General features: G+C 50.9%; 1 protein-coding gene across 1 annotated transcript in view; it reads left to right on the top strand.

Moving 5' to 3' along the window:
• PLXNA2 (plexin A2) overlaps nucleotides 1-25,563 on the top strand; it is a 154,182-nt gene that overhangs the window by 39,887 nt on the left and 88,732 nt on the right. The window contains exon 3 of the mRNA XM_059831192.1: nucleotides 11,348-11,482. Within this exon, the coding sequence (XP_059687175.1) occupies nucleotides 11,348-11,482 (135 nt within the window). The remainder of the gene's footprint in view (nucleotides 1-11,347; nucleotides 11,483-25,563) is intronic.

The raw sequence follows: 25,563 nt of genomic DNA, 5'->3' as shown, positions 1-25,563 counted from the left end.
TCCCCCTCCTTCCACAGCTGAATTTGAACTTTAATTCTGAATTTGGGCATTTGAGGACCGGAGAGTTGATCCATCCATCAGCCTCGTCCTTCCCTTCCTCTCTAGCCTGATGCACAGCAGGGTGTTTCACGCTGCCCCGGGTCTGTGGTGTGTTCCCAGGAGCAGCACCCACTCCCCTGAGATGGGGACAGATGCATGCGTTGAGCGCAGCAATCTCCCTGCTGTGTTCAAGGCAGTGTTCAGCAGCGTTACATGTGTTGCAGATACAGATTATTCAGAGCCAGATCATCTGCTTATCTGCTGATTAATTCTGAGATGCTGGAAAGGGTATATGCCGAAGGCGTAGTGAGGTGCAGTATGGAAATGAAAGAGATTTTTTTGTTTGTTTTTTTGTTTTTTGAATCCTTGGTCTACCCCAGAATAGCATTTGGGGAGTAGCTCACAGGGGCAAAAGTGGTCTTCCTTGGGGTGTGCCACATATGCTGGGAATGAGCTACCTCAAGCCTCCGTCTGCTGGAGACCAGGAGATGTGAGCATGAATGAGCAGATAGGAAAGCATAAGGAGAGATTGCAGATAGGAAAGCATAGGGAGAGATTCAGCTCCCATGGATTTATGCTTATCTGAATCCTATCAGGAGGCTTTAATACTCCCAGCGCAGGGCCCTGTATTAATAAATGCCCTTGAGCAGCGTGTCAGCCCAGCATTTAATCGTGCGTCTTGGTTCTGCGTCTTGCCTCGCCTGATGAAACCACGCTTGGTCCGGCTCCCATATGTCCGGTGATGAGCAGGACCCAAATGCAGAGCCTGTATCCCCTGGGAAGGTAGTTAAACACCGATGAGCCGAGCTGCCGTGGTGCACGGGGAAGGGGAGAGAGCCGGGAGCTCTCTCGGCACAGCCGCCCGTGGTGCCAGCGCGGAGCTGCCCTCCGGGAGCCGTGGGGCAGTGCCAGTTTGGCTGCGGCTCTGCCCGTCCTGAAGTGACCTCGCTGGCAAGGCTGTTGCTTTAGTAAAATTCAGCCTGGATACGAACAGGATGGTCAGCCACCGGCTGGTGAGAGCTTTTGACTCCTTTGTGCCCTGGCCCATTTCTTCGCTAAAATACCCGTTTGCTGTCTGCACCTCTGCCTGCCCGCTGGGCATCTGCCGTGCTTGTAACCCAGGGGTGTGTGATGTTCCCCGCAGCCGGCCAGTGCCTGGGGCAGAGCAGCCGGCGAGGTGGGAGAGCCTTGTTTCCTGGGATTTAAGCTAAGCTGTGTGCTCTGTAATTTTCTCACATCCTCTGCCCGAGCAAGGTTAGATCTGATCAGTAACACATGACTGGTTCTGCATGCCCAAGTGAAACCAAAAATATGCACGGCTTCCTTGTTCACCTGATCACTCCTGTCTGACCTAAAGCATGGCAAAACTACCAGGCAGGATTTCTCCACAAGTTTGTAAAACCAAAAGCTAACAAAATTTAGATTCTTTTATTTCCTTCTGGGTTTTGGCCTTTAGTGGCTCACAGTTTGGCTCGTGTTGCAGCACTCCCGGGAGGTGTTGGGCAGGAAGTCTAAGTCATTTGAAACATATTACTTACATGATGTTTTTAAAAAGGAAAGAGAGTAATATTTCCTGAGGAACTTTCTGGTTCCCACCTGATCAGCTGGAAGCCCTGACTTGGGAGAAGCCGGGTTTTCATGTGACAGTTTTTGACAGTCGTTTAGTTTTTTCCTCCTTGGGGAGAATCGCAACTCGCTGCTGCTCATTTAAAGCAAACTCCACATTAGACAATCTTGTCTAAGTGGCTTTTTATTCCATTTTACATGGCCACTCAAGGTCAACAAACCAAACTAAGCAAGACCAATCCCTTCAGCTGTGAAATGTAGTGCTGTAGGAGGATGATTGTAGGGAGAGAGCTTGACACCGAGCTGTGGAGGATTATTCAGCTGGAAGGGCACAGGTGAGGTGTGGATAGATAACACAGATACAGTGCTATTTTGGGGACTTTGATGAGGAGCTGCAAATGGTATGTGACAAGCAATTCTGAGCAGATACCCAGTCGCCCTAAATAATACCGACTTTGTGCTTCCTCTCCTGTTTTCTGTTGGTCGCAGAAGACTTAGAGAGGCTTAGCACCCTGTCCTGTTTTCCTTCACTGTGGCTATTGCTCACTCCCCAAAATGCTACTTGCAACTCCCTCCATCACTAATTGTGTCCTGCAGGCAGCAAACGACGAGGCGTGCGCCTCTTCTGTCCTTACTCGTGAGTCCCTTTGGGCGCCTGCTAGCAGTGAGCCCAGCGATGGGCTCAGGGCAAGGAGGAGGAACAGCCAGGGCTCGTCCCAGGCGTTCCTAACACCCAGAGGGCTGAAGGGCAGAGAGGGACCAGCCCGTCCTCTGCGCAACCAGGGCTCCTGTTGCAGCCAGATAACCCGGCTGTGCATCCCTGCTAAAGACTGCTAGCACCAGGTAGAAGAGGATGCTTTCGCAAAAAAACCCCCTCTGCCAGTTCCCGGGGCTGTTCCTCCTCTTTGCTTTCATTTAGTTCCCAGCTGTAAGGGAAGGAGCTGGATTAAAGCCTCACAAAGCGGGAGAAGCAGGGGTAAGTCAAGGAAAGAATGGCAGAGGCTGAAGGAGCACGTTGCAGAAAGGTTAGTGTGCAGTGCCTTGTGATGCAGCAACACCTACCTCGTTCCTTTCTCTCGGAGGCCAACACTTACTCTCTTTGATGATTTCCTTGCTCAGTGCCAAAATGTAAAGCCTGCAAGCAGCGAAGTGCTGCTAACTTAATGATTCCCATTTCCCAGAGAAGCACTGAGCCACCTCTTTAAAAATAACACGGGACTGTAAAGGGAGAAGGGTGCTTACTCCTGAACAAAAGAAAAGGGAAGTCATTGCACGCCGTGGCTCTTTATTAGGGGACAAATTAGAAGTGAAGAGGTTTTGTACCATGCTGCAGACATGCCCCGAGCTGTCCTCCTTCCAGGGAGTAAATCCACAGGACGCTCTCGAGTGTTTCCACCTTTAATGGGTTGTACTTTGATGCCAGTGGAAGGTGCAAGGCTGATAGCCCTGAACCCCCATTTGTCTCTTTGCAGCAAGGGCTCCAAAAAAAAAAAAGAGTGCTCCTTTGCAGTGTTCCCTGCCTGGCAGCCTGATCCCTGGAGCCCTCCGAGTTCATAGTCTCTACCGCCTGCTTTTAAATTGGGCCCTTTTCTACTCTGGCTTTCCTGAATAGGAGAGAAGGCAATCTTTTGGGCACTTCATTCCATCGGTTTTTCATCTCACTGCTGTTCTTAGCTACGCTAGGTCTGGTCTGTGCCGTGCAAGTGGTTGGGCTTTGCACCGATTCTCTGGGCCGTGCTGAGCTTTCCCGAGAGGGCAGGGACGGGAAAGAGCTTCCTTCCTGATGGGAATCACCCGAGTGCTGGGACTCAAGGAAAAGGCAATGCTGCTGATTTAAAGCACCGTCCAAAGCAATACGACCTAGCCAGCCAGCCAACCCAAATTTGATTCTAATGAATCCATCCCCGGAAGAATACTACTTAATTAATTAGCAGCTCATTTGCATGAGGTGGCACATTATTAAAGTTCTGCTGCTGCAAGTAGGGCTGTGACAAGGTGTGAGCTGACAGCTTTTCAAATAAAAAGTCTTTTAAAGGAATGATCTTCTGAACTGGCAGCTTTGTTCCAAACGAGCCTCTCATGCAGTAATAAATTAAAGACACGGGGGCTGCTGATTAGTCTCTGCGTGGTGCCTCTGTACCATCCTCCCTGTTTTATCTTGGAGGATCAGCTCTCCGGAAGGGTGGGGGGAGCAGAAGGATGGAAGAAGGAAATAAAGACTTAGGGGAGAGAGAGAACAGCTTCAGTGGCAATCTTTTAAGGTTTTGTACTGGTACCTGTTAGGATGTCCGAGCTGCAGCTTCAACCCCGCAACTGGCTTCTTTTGCTAGCAGAAAGGATTCTTCTCCCCAGCTCCTCTTTCCACCGGTGAAGGGGAAGGACCGTGTTCACGGGAACTCTTCTCCCTGCGGCAGATCCGAGTGCCCAGCCTCCTCGGTGCGCTCCCAAAGCAGCACCTTGACCCTTGGTATGGCAGCTGGTTGCCGTGAGCCAGGGGACTCGTGGGCTGCCGAAAGAGCTGAGACCTTTGGTGCGGTAGCCTGTGGGCTGTGGCTTGAGCTTCAGCACAGGAGGAAGGGCGGTTTTTCCTTTGTTTTGTTTTGTTTTTCAAAACCTATCTTGCCTTCCCTCTAGATGGGTTCAAACTCTTTGAAATGGTAAGATTGAAAGCGTTCAGGTGTGTCTGGTTTCGTTGCGTGTGCTGATTCTGGGCAGGCTCACAGCCTTCTTGTCCCGCAGGGCTAGGGAGAAAGCCTTGCCCACAGGAACAATTTTCCCCTCTTTGCGCTGGAGATGGGGGAAGTGAGAGTTAAGCTGGGTTGGTTGGTTTGTTTGCTGGGTCGGCATTTTTGTGCTTAGCGACGTATGTGGGTGCCCACGCTGCAGACTACAAGCCCCCCCTCCCTGCGGAGCCACCTGGGATCCCGGGGGGGTTTCTCTGTGCTCTTCCCCAATTAGCCCAGTGGTTCCTCTGGTTTGCTCTTCCTCTGGGGAGCTGCAGATTCCCAGGTTGTGACTTTGAACACTTAGCTAACGTTTCTCTAGCAGAAGAGATTGGAAACACATGTGGGTGTGAGAGACACATATATAGAGACGTTTTTGACATGACTATTGAATTCGCAGAAACCTCAGCTCTAGAAATAATTCAGGTCATGAACCTGATCAGAATAAAGTCAGGCTCGAACCCGCCCTGCCTCCTCTCGCACTGTGCACGTACAGTTGCCAACCCTCCGTTACCTCCCGCTCCCCAGACCTCGGTGCAGCATTCGCTTCCCTCTCCCCCGTCCCCTTTTGAAGGTAGAAACTCAGGTGTGCAGCCGCCCAAGCGGCGTTTGCAGATGCTGGAATCAAGGGATCATCTGAGCGGAGGGCACCACCAATTTAATCCATCGGGAAAGGCGAGATCCGAGCGAGACAGGGATATAGAAGGTCTGTCTCCTCACACCTGGAGCTTCCCTTAAGTACAGGGAGGGGATGGAGGAGAAAAATGTCTCCAAAAAAGGGGATTAGGACTCAGAAGACGTGAGCAGAGAGGCGGTCTTGGCTTTGCACTGCTTTGATGCTTTGTATCGTGCCCAGCAGCAGGAGGGAGAAGTTGGGATGCGAGGCTGGGTTTGCTTGGATGGGGCTTTCATGTCTTTTGAAGTCCAGAAGGAGCTGTGAATTTGAACACCAGGACTTTGCAGAGCGGTGTCGCCTGTGCAGCCCATGCTGGAGGGGAGGGGCGAGCTGTGGGGAGAGTTTGGGTGCTTCCACCAAAGCACCAGCGACTTACCCGCCGCTCGTTATTGCCTCTTGAAATTGAGTATTCAAACAGCGTCCAGGGGCAGCATGAGATGAGATGCTGATGAGATGCCACCAGCTTGTCACTGGTCCCACTGGTTCGTTCCCTTCCCAGACGGATCTGCTGCCCATCGCTCTGATGGCCACAGCCGCCCTGCTCTAGGCCCCTCTCTGGCACTTTATGAAAGAAAGGTCTATGTCTGCGGAAGTTTAAGGAATGGTCACGGTACCGGTAGGCAGCGCTTGAGAAAAACCCTCTCGGTTGCAGTGCAGCTCCAACGCCTGTGCGCTAGCTGGGCTCACGGCGGCGAGCTCTTTACCAAACTGATTTTTCTCCCCAGCTGATCCTGTAGAGTTTTGTAAGGACAACCCCAGTGGGGATTAGTGAGTGTATTTAATGTTTAGTCAGACAGTGTAATTCTGGAAAGGATGGATTTTCTCCTCCCTCGGAGACCAGATCATTTGGTCTTGAGGAGCTGTTTTGCTACAAGCCGCTGAGTCTGACAGCATCGTGACTTTTTGGAATGAACCCATCTATTGAGGCTTCCCCATGCTATCTTTGGGGTAAAAATAAAGGTGATGCCCACCATGACAGACATATTCTATCCTAATTTGGGAAAAACGCATAAAGAAAATGTGACAGGAGAGAAAGAGACTGGGATATGAGGGAGCCTCCAGGTAATGAAGTTAATTGGATATGCTGATTTGAATTGAATGTGCATGTAAGGGTTGTCGTTAACTTACTCACGGACGTATCTGTGATTTAAAGGAAAGATACTTAATGGGATTACTATTTCACCTTAATTTCAAGGGGGAGACTTCCCACACGGAGAGCAGTGAGCTAAATAATGCTCGTGGTGTTCCTGGCTGCGGAAGGCGTGTGCAGGGACAGCCACTTCTTCAGGGCTGGGTTTCTCCTCCCGCAGATGGAGACGCGGGGAGGGATGCTATCCAGCGGTTCAGGCAGGGCCCCGTGCACCTGCAGCAGCAGATTCAGATCCCAGATCTGCTAGGGACTGGCTGTACGATCCTCAGCAAACCACTCGGCTTCCCTGTGGTTTATTAAGGACATGCAAATGGCTCCGATGGAGCTCCCCGAGCACCAAGAGTCAGCTGATGTTAGCAATGCTCTGAAGGAGTCTAAGGGGTACTTTACTCCCAGAAGAATTTCATACAGGGTCTGAAGGGTTCTTGGAAACTTCTTGTATAGAGATTTGCGATTTCTGTTCCGGATTCTCCCCTCGTAGAGATTGCTGCGCTTTTTTCTCTCTGGCTGTCGGAGGCAGACGCCAGCATGGGTAACCCTGTAAAGTGATACCGTGAGAAAGGGTGTTCGTGAGGGGGATGGCGAAAGTGGCAGGTCATCATGTGCATCTCACCTCCTTTTTAGTCTGGTGTGAATGTAGAATAGCCCAGTTTAATTATATTGGATTACCCAAAGTAAATCCTTTCTGGAAAGACTATTTGGTGGAGACACACAGAGAAAATCTGGACTGATATTTGTTTATCTTGTCCTGTCTTTGGGGAGCTTTCGCATTGCTGAGTCTCTTGCTTGTGGAAACCTCCTTTAGTACCAGGTGTAGACAGGAAAGACCCCACAGAACCACAGAGAGGAAGAGGTAGGGAAAGGCTATTTAAACTATACTGTACTCCAGCCTGATTCAGAAACCTGCTGCCAGCAACAGCCTTTCTGCTAAATTTCCAGCACTGAAGCAAGAAATCCATCCTAGAGCTTTACGGGAAGCTTTAACGGGAAATGGCCAAGAGCTGAGATGTGCAGATGTAAATGGCAAAAAAGTGGCAATTCTGCAAAGATGCACCTCAGCAGTGAAGGCTGCTCTGTGTTGTCTTGGGTTTCTATTTCAGGCAGTCGATGCAGTAACGCTCCAGTGCGCATTCCCAGAGCTGATACAGTTCTACTCGAAACGTCCATTTTACACAAATGCAATGTTATTTGATAGTATTCACCCTGAAGGGCTAGAAATCCTAGCATGAAAGGAGCAGTCTTAAGGCTCTGGGTTGTACTGGGCTTTTCTCTTTGTTGCTGTTACATATAATGACAAGCGTGTTCAGCCAGTGCCTTGCACCTCCTTACCAAGAGCATCATTTCAGGAGCCCATCCCATGCCTCCATGGGCCATTTCGTGCAGAGTGGGGCAGCCGGCAGCGAGGTTCTTTGGGACCCGTCTTCCATCAGGCGCCTGCGTACGTGGGGAGAAGCTGCAGTTCTTGAGGAGTTAACGGGTGGCCTTGCATCTAGAATCCGGGATGGGGAATCAGTCCCTTCATGCATGGACTTATTCAGCTGTTTTTTCTGGCACCAGGCATTTCATCATGAGTCAGCCTCATTGAAACACTCGTAATGAAAACAGACAGGTAATTTAATCATGGAAAGTTCCTACAAAGATATTCAATGTCTTCTAATGGGAGCCTGCTGGGAGGAACTGGAAGGGAATCCAGATGTACCTTAGCTCTGGCATAGACTGGGCAAAATACCTAACAGAAGCTTTAATACAATAGGTATGTTTAGAGCTTCACGTCATATTAGATCCTTGAATGGCTCTTATCACCACGGGTGCTACGCTGCAACATATACGTGACACAATATGGTATTTTGCTAATCTCTTAAGATAACGCAGAGCTTATGCCTGCAGTCTGTGTTGTGGGGGTATTAGTCACATAAATCTGCACAGTGCCTTTGAAGGGCTGCAGTCCCCTGAATTGAGCAGCGCTCTGCCTCGTCATGCAGCGTGTTTTGATGGCCCTGAATTTGCAGATTATGTCGTTAGGCACTTTTCAAGCCATATTTGTAAACATCCATCAAGAGTGATCGAGGAAAGCGCTGTATCAAACTTCTCTGATTCATGTCCAAGTGTGCGAGCCTGGGACCGGACCTCCTGGTCTCCGCCATGTCTGAGTTGGCTGAACACGTCTCTGGTCCTGGACACCTCTGGTTTCCATTGCACCGATGTGCTTCTCCCTGTCCTGCTGCCTGTTTCATTGCACTCCCACCCATTCCGACCTGCACCGCTTCCCTCTGTGTGTTTCTCCTAAACCCTTCCCGTGCCCCATCATTGTGTCGTGAGAGCAGAAAACCTGGTAGAGTTCGGGGGATGTAAGGAAACACGGCCACCAGCAGCCCAGCCCCGTCCCGCTCCCTCCCTCTCCTGCATCGCTGTGCCTGGAGCCTGGGCTCAGGGATGAACCCAGACTTGTCGGGCTGGTACCACGCCGCTGTTGTAGTGATGGGTCAGTAGTTGTTTGGCACTGGAAGGGCACCCATAAGTTAGGCAGAGGAATTATTTCTGTCTCCAAACATCAACAAGAAGCTGTGGAGATGATCCCTTTCTTCTGCATTCACAGGAATCATCATTCTTCTCATCTGACATCATCATTTGTTGTCATGGAAACCAAACCCTCAGGAAGAGATGCAGTGGAGCATCCCGGTGTCAGTGGGTGCATCTCAGGCACTGTGCTCTGGGCACGGGGCTGTGGGATACCCGGGTGGGTGTAACTCGCACACCGCAGCATGCGGGATGGGAGGGCAGCAGGGTCGGCTCTCCACTTGTCCTGTGGTCTCTGAGTAACATGGAGCCATCTCACCTTGATAGGCTCAGTGAGAGACCCCGGGCTGCTCCTCCTGCCTATGGGGGAGGCAGGAGGGTGCAGGCAGCACCCAGCACCACGTGCAGGGCTCCAGCTGTGTCCCAGGACACCCGTGCCAGGCACAGCTCCAAGCACTTGTCCAGGCTAGAGGAGCCATTGCGCACACGGTGCTGTCTTCAGCCCAGAGCCGCAATTCCCAGCTGGAATTGGCCTGCACAAGGCTTGTCCAGTGGTATCTCTCTTTATTAGCCCTGTCTGACCTCATTACTAGAAAGAAGCTCAATTTAACGAGCTGCCGGTGCCCCAAGGGAACTCTGGAAAACAGTTGTTTTTCACAAAGGCTGCTGATCCTTCATGTCCGGTGTTTCCATTCCCTTTTGGCCATTAATCAGGTGTTTGCATGGAAGCGGCTGTGTGTCCCTGACAGCACAGGGTCCCTGCTATTTATTCCTCAGGTGGTTTTGTCCCTCTGTCCGTGGCACGGGCTGGTGTGGGAGATGGCCGTGATGCGTGTGCGGGTCGCTCGGGTTTGCAACACCCAGCAAGGCACTGGTCTCATACTGGTCTCAACCTGCTTCTAGGTCTCAGATTTCATGAAGGCAATGAGGTATCCTGATTTGCACAGACGTAATTAAGCAGGATTTGACCTTCTGCCTTTTTTTGGAATTTCCTTTCCGAAAGTTCAGGGCTTTTGAGCCAGGCTTGGGCTGCCTGCGTAATCCTGCCAGAGGCTCCCTGTAGCTGGCTATGGGTGTTAAACCAGACCACTCAGATTCACACCTGGTGTTCTTTTATAAGTTTTTTATCTTCTGAAAACTCAGGAGGTAAGGAGAAAAGAGAGAAATCCAGAAAATAAATGTTTGTGTACCCAACACATCTTTACATGGCAGGAGGCATCAGGGCTCCTTCCAAGAAGAGGATTTATCTGGAGGAGGGTGCAGGGGAGCGTCTCTCCTCTTTGAGTGCGAAGATATACTTGTATTTCCAGCTGGGGTGGCACATTTCTCAGATAAATCTTAAGATGCTTAACAGCCTGCTCTCTTACCTCCTGGGGACGTGAACCAGAATAAACAGACGCCCCTCTCTGCTGTGCCGTCCTGCCTCTTCTGAAGGCTTAGACTTGTCCAAAGCCAGTTCTTCATGCCTCTTCCTCCGTTCCGCAGCCAGGCAGGGAGTAATCGAGCAGCAAAACGGGATGCGGCAAGACAGCTCGGCACGTGGCTGCAGCAGATGGCATCTTTGTGATAAGAGGTTTTTCCAGGGACGGGCAGTCCCCCGTGCATCCCTCTCCTCGCAGGGCAGCGTGCACGTGCTGCGCAACGCCCCGCGTGCAGCGCGCGTTCCTGGCCCCTGTCGAGCGGCATCGCTGTCGCTGCGAGCCACGGGGCCGGCAGCGGCTCCACCGAGCCCTTGGCTCGCCTGACAGCTCTCGTCTCGCTGCCTGATGGTTGCCAGTGTTTTCAGCTATGTAGACACCATGTTGCAATCAAATGGCTATTCAAATATGCAAATCCTCGTAGGAAAGACAATGTAAATTGTTTGTTTATCCTCCTTCCTTCCCCTTGCACAGCCCCCAAGGCCATAAATTATTAACTTTTGGAAGAGATGGCGTATCCTCAACAGCAGCCGCTCCTGGCAGGGATGGGATTTGTCACAGCTTGGGCAGGTTTTCCTGCAGGAGCAGGGAGTTGTCTTTTGGTGGGGTGGATGGATACTGGGAGCCCATCAAACTGAACAGGCCATATGGCCGCCGTGTTAGTCCTCTGCTCGCTCAGCAGTACGGGCTGGACTGGTTTCGCCTTGCCGAATCCTGCAAATTTGACAGTGATGGGACGGCAGCAGTGTCTCCAAACTTTTAGGCAGAGATGGTATTGTAGGAGGCTTCTGTGGCAGCAAGAGGTGATGGTCTAAGTCTCATTCTTTACGCGTCTGGAGAAGAAAACATCTTTGCTGTAACTTGGCCTCGTTGTACTGCCTGTGGGGTCTTGTGGTCTTCTTTCAGACGTAATTTGGAGAGAATCTAAAACTTTTACAATCTCTGTTACTCTTGAATGCCCGTGGTCAGTCACAGCGCACTGACAGTCTGTGTGCTCCCCTTGCGACCACAAAACTTTCTCCTTATTTCTCATGGATTGGGAAAATCGCATCAACTTCAGTGACGAAGGAGCCTTTGCTTTAACTCCCGTGCCTGCACGTTGCCTGCCAGCTCTTTGCTCTGTCTCCAGGTTGCGAGCTGAGATTTTAAATTAGATTCCTTTTCCTACCTTGTCCTCCTTCCCTCACCCCCACCCCCAAAATAAAATCTGAATTTGGCTGCTATAAAAGCACCTGTAATCTATTTGTGCTTCTTCCAGATCCGAGCAGATGGTCCTCCCCACGGTGGAATTCAGTATGAAATGGTGACAGTTTTCAAGGACGGGAGCCCAGTCCTTCGAGACATGGCCTTCTCCATTGATCAGAAGTATCTGTACGTCATGTCGGAGCGACAGGTAAGGCGTCTGCTTCCATACCTCCGTGGTTGCGGCTTCCTTCCTTAAGGAGTGTGTTGTTGGAGCGCACGGAGCTGAGGTAGTGTGCTGAGCCCCACGGTGCCGGGATCGGTGCGGAGCACCAGCAGAAGCTGGTTTATCTGCCTCTGACCAGAGAGTGAAATCAGTGCGCAGGGGAGAGAGTTGTGCCCACTTACTCTTGTCTGCAGGCGTTGGAAACTGAGCTGAGCTCCTGTGGAGGAAATGTGGTTCGGGGCTCTGAACCATCCCTGCCTAGCTAACGAGGTCCTGAGCCACAAGCATTGCGGATTCGCGCCCTGCAGAGAGGTTGGCAGGCTGTGGTTTTCTGTAGCTTTGTCTGAGCATCCTTTATGATGGCTTTATTTATTTATTTACCGGTATATTTTAAGTGGTTGCGAGTGATGCTAGTGCACAGAGGTGGGATGAGGCATGGTACGGGTGGGTGCTGCGCAAGCGACGTTAGCACTGAGTTGGTGCTGTGCCGTCCGTTGCCGTGCCAGTTCTGGTGGTGCCCAGCCCGGACCAGCCCTGCGCGCTGCTCCTGCCCTGCCCACAGGCACCCTGCGCTGGGTGGGTGCTGGTCTGCCGGCGGAGCCTCGCCCCGGCATAGCGAAGATCCCTTCTTGGCTCTGTGTAATCAGGAACAAATCACATAACTTTTACCACAATTTCTCATTTTAAAACTGGGAGTGTTTTTTTCCTTTATTACACCATGGTCTTACAAGGAAAATTCGTTAGTGCCTGCATAGCGCATAAGATAGGGGTGGTGTGAATACATCCCCACGTTCACTGCGCTTTCACCGGGGCAGAGCGGTTACCTGACATCAGTCCTGAGCAGGTAAAGTCTGCAGACTAGGGACAACCTTTCCCTCCTGGGAGGCAATTTCTTTGGAGTTGGTTTCATCGCACTAGCTCTTCCCTGGAGACTGGCGAACTGCGAGGCAGGTCTCGGAAGCGAGAGCCTCATCTCACTCGCACCCCCGTGAGCCGTCACGCAGCATCCCAGAGGGAGAGCCCGGGTCCGGGTCACTGCCCCCCCGGCTTGTGCTGGTGTCTCTGGGACTCGCCACTGTTTACTGTCCACTCGGCCCTTCCTCTGAGCCTGTTTCTGAGCAGGATAAGCTCCTGCTCTGCAAAGAGGGACCAGACTGTAGAAAGCAAGACGAAAATTATTACGACGGGGATTTATGGCCAGTGGTCCACGGGAGTCTGTTGCTTAGGGGAGCCAGCACAATGTAAATAATCTGGGACTTTCTGTTCTTCTCCGAGACAAGAAAACACACGAAGTCCCCACCATTAAGCCAGACTTCTGGGTTCACTGACTCTCTTGAGCATTTTATTGGCTGTTACTCACGACTGTGTAATTCAGATTAATAGAGCTGGTGTCTCGTGGGTGGTGGAGACAGGAGAAGGGTTGCATCTGAAGATGTCTGGATGCTATTAAATTGTTCTGTGTTGAGTTAACCCTCTGGTCACTAGCAGCTTTCCACGTCTGCTGGTAAACAAATACCTGTCCTCCCTCCCACCTGCTCTGAGTGAGATGCTATGGAGAGGTATCGGTGTGAAGTGCTCCAAGATTACTGATGGAGGTAGAGAGCGAGCAGCTATCCTAACAGCTCGCCCTGCGCTAGGGAGCTTACAGCTCCTCCCAAAGCCAGCAAAACTGTTCCGCTAACCTGTAGCAAAACAAGAAAATTGGCAAATACTTAGCTTGGTTAAAAAGTTATTTAAAGCCAGGGAATAAATACTTTAGAAGGGTGCAAAATCTTCTCCCTGCTAAAAGACTTACTGAATGAATCCCTGTGGTTAAAGAAGGTGTTACAGGCTTGTTATAGCAACTCACTGACGGAAACTGCCATGAACAGCCACAAGTTTGGGATCCTATTCCAGCGTGGACTTAGATTAGATGGTAATAATGAGGATCTATGCAAACTTTGAAATCAAATTATTTTATTAAAACGTTAATGTTGTGGTCATTTTCCCCAGGAGCCATGTGCTCCTCGTGCTCGTGCCAGGGAGGAAACAATCCAGCAGGTATCTCAAACAGCTGAGGAACTGTTTTCCTTACGAGGAAAATCCAGAGGGAATGCCTCCAACTCATCTTCTATGAGGCGAGAGCGTCTTAATATTCGTCAAAGTGCTAATTTGCTTAATTGTGAAACAAAAAGATGTGAAGAGAATTAGCAAATAATAGAATATTCCTGGAACGTTAATTCCATTTCCAGCCATGGCTCTGGCAAAGCACTCGCCTTGCGGGGAGACTCCCGGAGCGGGGGGCCGCAGTCCCTCATTCCTTGCTGGACTCGCTGTGGGATTTGCCTTTTGCCCTTGTAGAGATGCGTGCTTTGGGTCCAGAAGTCCCGGCATGGCGTTACATATGGATTTTGTCAGCTCCTGTGACCCCACTGTCCTTATCCTGGCAACGTGATAGTTCAGCGAAGTGGAGGGGAGAATATATTTTTTCCTGAGTGCTGTATAAAGGAGCCTGATGATTGAAAAGGGGTCAGTACCAAGAGAAGGGGAAAGGTCCACCGGCTTCAGAGGGCTGAGGCTGTAAATGGTGGGAAGTGCCCTCAGAATTACTGAGAATATGCAGTAAAAATGTCTTCTGAAGTCTTGAAATTTGGAACAAAATTAAATTCTGCCACAGTAAAATGACATAGAGAGCAGCTGCTCTTAACGTTGATCTGCTGCATGTTAACGTACTGCAGGAGGATTGTCCAGAGCCTGTGATTTTAAATATGTGCTGAGAAAGAAATAGGATACATGCCTGTGTCAAAACACATCTTTCAAAAAATGGGGGTTTTTTTGAGGAATTCAGCTAAGAACTCTGTGCCCCCCAATACTGATCGGTAGCAGGTCTTGAGCTCTTGCGGCCGTGGCGTTAGGTACAGACCAGTGATGAAATGCGATGCTCTGTGTTGGACTGATTACGTTGAATAAACTGAGATGTGTGGATGCTTCTCAAGAAAGAGTAGATGTAACATTTTGGTACGAAGCCCATCTTCCTTCTGTGCTAGCAGCAGCTAGGATCAGCTTTATGCTGAAATGCATTAGGGAAAGTAGTTGCTTCATCCTAAAATCTGGAGTTGTGGTTGTAGGCGCAGTCCTTCCCCACTCCCCCTGGCTCCAGTCCCAGCCCTGTCTGTGCCTCGTTCCAATTTATCCGCAGTCCTTTTGAGCTCTCCGTGAGCCTTTCATGTTTCATTGCCAACTTCTTCCAAAGCAGAATATTTGACATTTGATTTCACTCCCACAAAGCACAGAAGCAACAGTTGCACAGCCCAGTCCGGGGGAGAGAAGGGTAAAGAAACTTTGCTTCCAGCCACTTATTCTGAAACCACATGATTTAAGAGTGCTTATTAGGAGCTTTTACAGGCTCTCTTCCCACTGCACCTGGTTTCAAACAGCTCTTATGGCACAAGAGAAACGATCCGGACCCTGACTATTTAAAGCAGAAATTCATTTCTCAGCATTGCTCTAGCAAGCAAACACCATTTCTGCCCACAAGCTGAGCAAGGCTCGGGTAGCGCGAGATGCTGCTGAGATGGAGACGTGTTGCATTAGCGGAGCTACGTGGGGTGCCAGGACGGGAATGGCAGCGGGGCTGCCAGGCGTCGGCAGAGTTACGCCGTGCCCTCCGACCGAAATAGCAGTCGGCGCTGGGGGTGGGTGGGCGTTGGGAGGCACCGGCACGGCTGTGGCCAGAGGACTTGCACCGTGGCTCTTCCCAGCCGGTGCGTGGCGTGAGCTACCTCTTGTTTTTCACCGGCAGACAAATTCAATTAACAGTTTCTGCCAGGCAAAAAAGCACAAAATGAAATGTTGAAGTGGTATCGGTGGCGTCGCTGCTGTGATGGGCTCATCGGCTGCTTCGCTGACCTCCGCTGAGGCGGTGAGACGCGAGGGTGCACCCAGGGCTGGGAGCCCCCAGCCATCAAGCAGCGGGCGAGGGGTTAATGGCACTGCAGGGCAAAACCAGCGACGAATGTCTTGGGGCCGCCAAGAGTGCCCGGAATTAAAAGTCTTCCCATTTTAATGGCAAGTCTGTCATGGAGCCCACGCCAACAGCCCCTGCGTGCGCAGAAGGGCTTCTCCGATTTCTTGCTTTCAGAGGGAAAGACTGAGGCTTACAGGAAAAGTGCTGGTTATATTGAGTAAGGTGGCTTTATAATTCAGTCCCAACACGTTAATTGTCTGTGCATCAGGGAGATGGTAGGTTTTTTTAACGTATGAAAGCTCAGTGCATTTCAATTAAATAAGTCCGGTAGGACGAGAGCAGTTTTGTGACTCCAAGGCTGCAACCCCTTTGTCGCTAGCTGTATCTGCTCTCCGCGCAAGTTCGAGCTGCTGCAGCACTGGTTTCACATGCAGCAGCTTTGACTTTGCTCCCACGTACACCTTCAGCAATCGCGAGCTAACCCTGTGAGAAATGGTGGGCATACTTCAGCACGGAGATTATATAAGCGTCAGTGGAATTGGGGCCAAAGATATTTGCAGCTCTTGATAGAAGAACAAATTTTGTTATTTTTAATCTGGGAGTGAGCGGAGGCTCAATCGAACGCATGGCAGGCACCAGGGCAGGGATTGCCGTCTCCAAAAGATTTCACCACCTAATCAAGAGCTATAAACACGAAATTTAAAAAAGCGTGATCAAAATACTGCAGGGCTTGTTGGAAGGAATATCCTTGCCCTAGTCAAGAAAAACATGGCCCAACAGGTCTGTTCCTTTCCCGAATGCAGAGCTGTAAGCCCTGACTGCAGAACCTTCTCGCAGCCGCGGGCTGTGGGTGCAGGAGGCAGCGATGGGTGCAGGAGGCAGCGATGGGTGCAGGGGGCTGGTAGGCGCAGAGGAGCCAGCCCTCGGGGCAGGCACTCCCCCTCCTCTCATTGCCTCTTCCCCACGTGCAGACACACCGTACTAAGACATATTTTTCCTTCTTTATTTCCCAACACTTTTTTCGGCTAATGATCTATCGCTTGTTCGTGCTAATCACGTAAAATACTTTGATGAAGCGCTGAGGTCATGCGATGCGGGTTTGCTCCCTGATGGGTGAAGTGGCACCTTCCTAATGAGGTACCTGGCCAGGACGTTGCAAATGCAAAATTCATCTTCCAATAAGCATCCTCCAAAATCCCCACACATTTCATTGCCTCAGAAACACTGCTGCTCTCAGCTCATCCATAGTTACTTCGGTGGTTAATTCTGCCACAGGGGGATGATTTCATTCTGTTTTTATACGGTATGTAACAGAGCGGCATCCTGCTCCGTGACTGGGAAACTCACCGTTCCCGTGGTAGAAATAATAACGCATAATCACCCAGTGAAATGCAGATAACGTCAATTAGCACAGCAGAGCTCAGAGGGCCGTGGACCTCTGCAGCCTGAGATGTACTGAGGAGTCCTTCGCTCCGTGCTCGGTCCGCCTGCGCGCGTGACGCTGAGCCCCTCCGTGCCCGTTGCGGGGTAACCTTGCCGTAGCAAGGAGGGTTTAGAGGGTGCCGGCTGACTTTTTGTTGTTTACAAGCGAGCGCTCACCAGAGCACCTGAGCGGTTTCCCGTGGCTGATGTGACATTTTTACACCCGGCCAATGTAGTTCAGGGACCCTTATGCAGAGTGTTATGAGCGGAGCTGCGCTCCCGCCCGTCGCTTGGTGGGAGGCAGCGAAGATTAATGCTGGCCCCTAAAGATTCCCCTCACGCTGAGGCGAGAAGGGCATGGCAGCGGGGAGGGCAGAGCCGCTGCCTGCTGCTCTCAGTGATGGCCCCCGGGTGCTGGGAGGGGGCCAGGGCTCGCTGCCGGGGGTGCGCTGGGCAGCCTGAAGGTTATTTGAATGGAAGAGGTGGAAGGGGCTGGTTTATCTGCCTGCAGCCGCTTTATCCCAGCCTTCTCTCTTAACCAGCGAGGAGCAGTGCTCTAGACATCGTTACCGTGCGTGCATTGGGACTGGAGGGCATTGACCAGTATGACCAGTATGACCTGGCTACGAGCACCTGGCAGGCGCGTGCTGCTGGCCCCTCGCCCCGCAGAGGGAGCAGGCAGCGCTGCCGGAGCTCGCTCAGACCTGTTGCTTTTCCACGGAGTGAAGTCCCCTGCTCCCTCTTCCGTATACATCATTGTGGCTTTAGGTAAAGAAACCATCTTTTAGTCTGCTCTGTTAGCTGTGAAGTATTTGCTTTGCAACTGCCCCCGTGTCAGGAGCTGCGGATCTGCAGGAGTCTCTGAGCAAAATTTGTTGCGCGGCTCCCTGTCCTGTAACCCTGAGATGTTCAAGTCCTGTGAAAACTGCTTTGCTTTGGACTGAACTTTCTGGATGCTGATTGAGAGGGAGGCAGGCGGGAGCTGCCCGGATGATTTAGAAGAGGTTGGAACTGGAGTGAGGGCTGAGAAAAACAAGGAAGTCCATCAATCTGGAATAGCGAGGCTGTAAATACTGATGGTGTCCTGAAAAGAACTGAGAAAACACAATAAAAAATGCAAGAGATGTGGATAAAAGGGTCTGGAGTCATCAAGAGAGAAAAAATGGACCGATTAAATTTTTAACTACATTATCTGCTAGTTGAACAGCCAGTTATCTGGACATAATCTTAGCCAAGTTTGAACCACTGGGACAGGGAAAATGGCTTGGCTGAACCCCACCAGAGGTGTCCAAAATCCTGCCTCCTGTGAATTACTCCACCCCATCACCCTGCGCCAGCACCCGTGCAGGTAATTGTGGGTGCGGTGGGACTCGGCGGCCCCATGCGTGGCTTGCCTGCCCGGGGCTTGCTACGACCCTGGGTGTCACCAGCCTGGCTGGGACCTCCTGCTGCTCCAGCACGTAGGGGTGCGTAAGCACACTTGCCCAACTTGTGTTGCTCCGCAACCGCTGCCAGGAAGGTGTGAAAGAGCTGTAAGCTGGGGCAAAGAGGGGGTAGAGTAGGGGGATGAAGAGGGAGCGCGGGATGGGGAGAGAATCCCCCCGGAGCAGTGTGGTCCTTGCTGCAGTGGAGCTGCTGTTCTCGAGGAAGGGCTGTGCTCCACGGGGAGGTTTGCACCAGCTCTCTGCCGTCCTCTTCACCTGCTCACGCTACACTCTCCTAAAATTCATGCGTTGGTGCAGGTTTTTTCCACTTTCCTCCCTGTAGTCAAGTAGGAATAATTAAGAAATTCAGCTAAAAACTTGTCTGATATCATTAACAGTATCTACCTGACCAGAAGGATGTGTTAGCATGTCCAGGAAGGGCGACGGAGCTGGTGAGGGGTCTGGAGCACAAGTCTGATGAGGAGCGGCTGAGGGAGCTGGGGTTGTTCCGTCTGGAGAAGAGGAGGCTCAGAGGAGACCTGATCGCTCTCTACAACTGCCTGAAAGGGGGTTGTGGTGAGGTGGGTGCTGGTCTCTTCTCCCAAGTGACAAATGACAGGACCAGAGGAAATGGCCTCAAGTTGCGCCAGGGGAGGTTTAGACTCGATATTAGGAAAAATGTCTTTACTGAGAGAGCGGTGAGACACTGGAATAAGCTGCCCAGGGAGGTGGTGGAGTCACCATCCCTGGAGGTGTTCAAGGAATGTGTGGACGAGGCATTGTGGGACATGGTTTAGTGGGCATGGTGGGGTTAGTTGATGGTTGGACTTGATGGTCTTACAGGTCTTTTCCGACCTTAATGATTCTGTGATTCTGTGATTTAATTAACATCAGTTGACCAAAAACCCCCAGCCCAGCCAGGGGGGAGAGCATGCCGCCTCCCTTCCCTGCCCTGCTGGCAGCCCGTTTGCCGGCGGGCAGAGCTCTGGCCGTGATGGGGCTGACGTGTCGGCGGCCGGACTGGCCCCCCTACCTTCCTGCAGCCCCGCGGCCCGCTGAGATTCATGTACAGACACACAACGTTCAAGCATTCACGGGTGTGGAGTTAAGTGCAGAAGTCTTTGAGGTAACAAATACTTGAAAAGTAAACTTTCCTGTCAGAGGTGGTAAAAAAAAAAAATGCCTCAATGTAAAAAATGCAACATCAGGGTCAGCGGGCTTGGTTTTCCTAAATGAGGTATATTTTAGACATTGCTCATACGGTTGTTTCTTTCAAGTGCTTGCGAGGTTTGCTTTCAGGGTTTGTTTGTTTTGCTTTGTTTTTTCTTTGTATTAGTCTATTTTTTCCCCTGCCAGGCACAGCCACGGGGTTCCCATGTGTTTGCTTCAGCGTTTGCTTCCCTTTCCAATCCCTCCTCTTCCACAGACCTATTGTTTAATTTTCAGGCAAGCAACCACAGTCCCAAACTATTTCCAGAATTTCCCTTACGTGCACGTACACACACACACACGCACCCTCCTCAGCACGCCGGTGCGTTGGGTGTTCGTAGGGGCCGGGTGACAGCTCCCCGAGAGCTGCGGGAAGGGCTAACCTCCCTCCAGGTCTGGTACCACCCCCCCACCCCATCTTGAAAGCAAGCTGGGCTTTCTGGTGCATCTCTGTGGCTGATGCTAACGCTCATGGCTGAGTCTGAGCAATGCAGGGAGCGCTGCAAGCTGTGGGTTTGCTGCGGGATTTGCGTGTTGGGATGGACAGACAGATGCAGGTCTCCTGTCCTTAATGGGAGCAATGAGAGAGGGAGAGAACTGTGCTCCCGAGGGAGAAAATTACTTGAAGGAGAAATCTGAAATGTCCCACTCAGTGCTCAGCTATGAAGTTTAAAAGCAAAGCTCAGATTCCTCTTTCTCTCCTCTAGAGCTTTTTGAACTTTCTTCCTTCTGCCCTTCCTACGCTGCTGTAATAGTTTGTCTTCTCAGCAAATGAGTTTGGCGGCTATTCAGCCGGTGAGGAGGGGAATTGTTCACACCGGGCGCTAACAAAAAGGCAACATAACTCACAATATGGTGAGGGGAGCTCTGAAATTGCACAAATTATTCTATTTTATACTTTAATTAGTTTGAATTAGCAATGGGAATAGATGCATAAAATGATCCAGTGAAGGGTGAAATGGAAAAAGGGATACGGTATAGAGTATCACTTTATTATTATGAAGTTTGCAGGAACTAAGCACAGACGATGTGCAGGCACTTGCCCCGCTGAATCTTTTCCCTATGAGGTCAGACCTGAGGACTCTGCAAGGGAGGACGGCAAGTTGTCTCATGCAGCACTCGCTGCCCCTGGACACAGGCTTGGCACGTGCACCCCGGAGCCTGGAAGGCTCGGGACCATGTGGCACCTTTGCTGGTGGCCGTGGGTGGGGTGGAGAGCCGCCGAGAGCCCCCTCCAGCAGTCTTCTCTCCCGGCTTGGCTCCTGGCTCTTCCTTGAACCTCGGTATCAGCATCAGACTGAATTTTGTGGCTCAAAGGGGCAGAAGGATTGAAGAGAGTTCAGATCCACCCTGAGTCTTAACCTCTGAGCATCCTTTGCCATTTTCTTTTTTTCCCCTTAAGGTTCTGAAAAGTTCTGCAAAATCAGATGGACTGGGTTTTGGCTTTCAGTGTAGTTTTTTTCTTGTTGTTGTTTCCTTTCAGATCAGTCAAGGGAAATACAGCTACAAACACAGATTTCTAGGAAAATTTTGAAATAAGAAGGGCTAAAAAATGCAATGTGAGTCCCAGCCCAAACCTCTGAATGCACTGAGCCAGTAGGACCCTTCGGCCAGTCCCACTGGCATGGCTTTAATGCAAACAAGTAGTCAGCTTTAAAACCAAATTCCCGCCAAATTATTTGAAAAGTTCGGAAACGTTCAGGAAAAAGTTCCTGCAGGTTCCAGATAGGTTAAAAACGATGGATGTGCCCCTGGGAAACTGGCTGTAATGGTTCTGCAAGCTGGGACTAAATATAAGAGTCAAGGCTGGTTGCAAAACAGAAAAACAATTGTTTGTGGGCTTTGTTCTCGCTTTCCCTCCTCCTTCCCTGGCAAAATGTTTCCCCTGTTAAAACTTCGCAGCAGTGAAAATGTTGAGAGTTCCTGGCGCGTGCCAGACTGTGGGTATGGAGGAAGGTACAGGGGTTTCCCTGGGAAGCCCCGGACGTTTCTGGAGAGCAGGCAAGTTCAGCATCCCAAATGAAAATCCTGAGCACCAAACCCTGCGCAGCTCCCGGCTGGAGCTCTCTAAGCAAGAAACCCCTCCAGCCCCGTCCCCGCTCCGTCCTCGGGAGCCACTTGATAACTCTGGCATTCCTGGCCGATGCTAGTGAGCAAAAGGAGCTCCATTAATAATCTTCTATTTATTTGAGCAGCGCGCAGGAATGTGCCTGGCAGACTAAACACTCTGGCTTCCCCTCCATGCTGCGGGGCTGGGGGGCTGCGTGCCAGCCCCAGCCGTGCCCAGGGCTGTGCTCAGGACTTTCCCCTGCCAAGTTTGCTGGGGGCCAGACCGAGAGGAGCACAGCGTTCATCGGAGCTGGAGGGGGCTGCGAGAGGGGAAATGACAGTGGAGTCCTGAAGGTTTCTGTGCGGGTGTAAAAGAAACCATTTTTACTGTAATCAGGCTTAGAAAGTGCTCCTTGCATGGGGAGATTGATGTTTTCCCCCTTCTCTCTGCGCTTACCTGCCTGTTCGGTTATCACAGATGCCTAATTTTCACTGGCTTCTTTGCAGCAAGCACCACCAGCCTGTGAACATTTTGCTATCCTCTAACAGATTTATCCTCCCCAAAGCCCTATGAGACGGAGCAGCAATACCACTTTTTAGATGAGGAATTGAAGCATAGAGATGCTACGTGACCTATCCTAAGTCACACAGGAAATCTATGGCAGAGGACGAGATTGAACTGAAACCTCCCAAATCCTTAGTCCCATAACAAAGGACCATTCTTCACTTCATCACTGCTCAGTTCGGTGCTCCGTAGTCACAATGAGGTGAATATAGGAAGAGAAGGCACTGGTCATGGTTTGCAGTGACAAATAGTTTGCGAAGTCTTCATTAGTGTGAGCATCACCTTCGCAGCTGCAGTTAGTCATATAGACTCTTAGAAATGTACCTTTAAAAAAAAAAGAATCTCCATAAACAGGTGATTTCGCTGCACAAACTCACTTTGAAAGCATTTAACCTTCATCAGTAAATCCCAAGGGCCTGTCATGAAAGGGGATGCTCCTCGAAGGCGATGCCGGCACGGTGGAGGCTGCAGCACCGCGCAGCTGGCCGGGTCCTCGGGAGCTTGGGGAGCGTGTTCCCGTCCCGGCAAAGCAGCTGGAAGTGGCCGTAGCCGGCGGCGTGTTTCCAGGCTTGACTGAGCAATAGGTTGATCCGTCATGGCAGCCCTCGAGTTTCAAATGAGATTTCATGTGTGTTGTTGCTGCCAAGCTACACCTGTGAATATTAATAGATTCTGGGTTTTTCTTCTTCCCAGACTGGGAACTTTTTCTTTTTCCTCCAAACCTCCTTGAACTCTGGCAGGGCCAAACTGCTGGTTTTGATGGCAAAAACCAAAGCTCAAGGGGGATTTTGCCATTTCTGTCTTGAAGTGCCTATATATAGAGCATCTCCGTAGCTCTGTCCTTCCCAAGTACGTGCGGAACAGTGTCACTGATTTCAGCTGCTCCTCGTCTGTGCAGACAAAGCAGGGCAGAGTATTTTGGGCTTAAAACTAACCTGAGTAGGGGCTCAAGCAGGAGGTTTCTGCTGCATTTGCGAAGGGCTGAACAGAGAGGCAGGGCCACTCTGTAATCCAGTCTTCCTGCCATGACTGCTCGCCTTCCTTTGTTAGACAAAAATTGGAGGTGTTGGGTTTTTTTTTTTTAATCTGAGAGGTGGCAGAAAAAGATTACGCTTCAGATGATCCTTATCCTTCCAGTCTGCCGACTGCAGCCCAGAGGGCTGCTCAGTTGCAGAGGAGTTGGCACGGGCGTTCCGGAGCGTGCTGGAAGCTGGCATGTAAATACTGCTTTACCCGGCCTTCAGATGGAGCAAAATGCTGTTTCAAATATGTATTACTGAAGTCAGGGCAGCCATGGATGTCGCAGTGGAGGAGGAGGAAGGTTTTAAGGCAGTAAAGGAAGTCCAGCACCCTCGCGTAACACCAGGTTTGGTTGGTTATAGGAGTATTTTAAGTGATGAACGCTATTCTGAAGTTGTGCCACCAAAAACAATGACACATTGCCGCCTCCCCTCCCTGGCTCCACTTCAGACTGTGTCTCTCCAGTTTCTCTTGCAACACATATTTATCTGCTCTGTGCCCTTATGGCTGTTTAATTAGTATTCATGTTTCCTTTCAAATAGAAATTGAGTTGAGTGCTCAGAGAGCTGGAGTGACTTGCGTTGCGAGCCCATGCGAGCCCATCACGTGGGTGGGATGGTGCCTGCTGCTCTCCCGCACGTGATACTGAAAGACCTGGAGGAGACCAAATTAGGTTGTCAAGACATCAGAGATGCTTTCAATTAATTGAATTAAAAGACCCATTTGGAATCCCATACCAGCAGTGGAGAAATAAGAAGATTTGAGTAGTACAGGGGCCCAGAAACAAGACCCGAGCATTGAGGGTCTCTTAGCAGCTGAGATGGATGGAAATATTTGGTGGGCTCCGTGCTGCCTCAGCCCCGAGTCACAATGACCCAGAAGACTGTCGGAGGCAGAGACGTGCCTTTTGCTCCGTTAGTGGCATGCTTAACGATCCTGGTCAGTGCTGTGGACTCCAGGGGAGCACTACCGTGATAGAAATCAAAACCAAAAGCGCCAAAGTCAATGGACGTTTAAGGTAGAAATTGGTAAAGGCTTGCTGCCTGCCCCGCTGCCAGCAGCTTCTCTTGCCGGTTGTCCGGGCAAAGGCTGTGTAACGGAGTCAGCCCGTGGTAGACCCATCAGCACTGGACATGCACTACACGCGTGAGCATCGCCCATTTAATCTGCCACAATTAAGATGGTATTTAGCACTATGGTTCATGAATGATATTTTCATTGTCTCCTAACAAGCCACAGTTGTTGCAGGCTTTTTCCCATCCCTTTAAGAAGTGACTCACAGGCAGGCAACTGTCAGTGTCTTGGGTGCTATTAATATCTCCATAAGAACATGATGATAAGTATTTTTCTTTTATGTGGGGAGGAATCAGAGGGGAGGATGGATGTTAAAAAATAACTCCTCCTCATGTGGCTGGGTCTTTGTGTGAGTGAGCCGACAGTCCTGCCCACAGAAAGAATTCGCGTAAAATCCTTCCATCGAAAAAGAGCTGACCGCACTAGAATAGCGTTATTGGAGAAACTGTGCCAGAAACAGCATTCCTGTGACTGCGGAGAGGAGTGTGCAAACTCCAGTTGTTAGTTGAAGACAGGCTGGATTTTTCCATTTTAGGTCTTTGCTTTCAGCGTGCGTGGTCCAGGCTGGTGGCCTGGGACCCAGCTTGGTCCCCATCATCTCCTCAAGCAGGATGCTGGAGGAACCTGTGGGAAAAGCATCCCTGTAAGGCAGCAGTGTGGTGTCGGGGGGTCGGGGTTTAGGCTTTGTATGGGCGTGGGTTTGCTGCAGCAGAGGATGCGCCATTCCGGAAAAACTGTATCCCATCCATCGAAGGACCTTGCTCCATCAAAGTGCGTAAGGGAGTGGCCGGCTTAGGGCTCTCCCTGTCCTTACAGGGGTGCAGTGGGGCTTGGGACCACAGTTCCACCTGCCGCCACCCCACATGCAGAGCGACCCCCCTGAAATAGCCCCCGGTCCCCTTCTGTGGTGTCCGCCGGGAGGGGGGACTGGAGCGCTGTACGGGAGCGGTGCTGCTCACCCCAGCTGGGCTCCCGGCCGGTGGAAGGAGAGGTGAGAATGTCACTTAGATCCCAGCTGGCAATCTCCTATCCTTTCCTAATGGACTGAATGTGGTCCCCATAACTATAAATTTTCCTGGCTTGGGTCAGTTGAAATTGGAGACTTAATGCTATAGAAGGGCAGGTTTTTATTTTATTTTTGTGCTCTGTGTAATCACATTGATGGCAGCAGTGTAACAGTCTTGAATTATGGGTGACCAGAGAAAAAGAAGGCATCTCCTTAGCTCCCTGTTGTTATTGTCTCTGGGTGCAGAGCAAAATGTGTAGGCTCCAGGCTAGATTGTGTAAATCTCGTTAGAAAGCCATTCCCAGCTAATGAAACCCTGGGAGAGAGGGATTTGGCTTCCCAGCCTTCAGC

Source organism: Gavia stellata, chromosome 30, assembly GCF_030936135.1.
Source record: "Gavia stellata isolate bGavSte3 chromosome 30, bGavSte3.hap2, whole genome shotgun sequence".
Taxonomy (NCBI): domain Eukaryota; kingdom Metazoa; phylum Chordata; class Aves; order Gaviiformes; family Gaviidae; genus Gavia; species Gavia stellata.
Note: the sequence above shows the minus strand (reverse complement) of the source record. Positions and strands in the feature narration are given on the sequence as shown.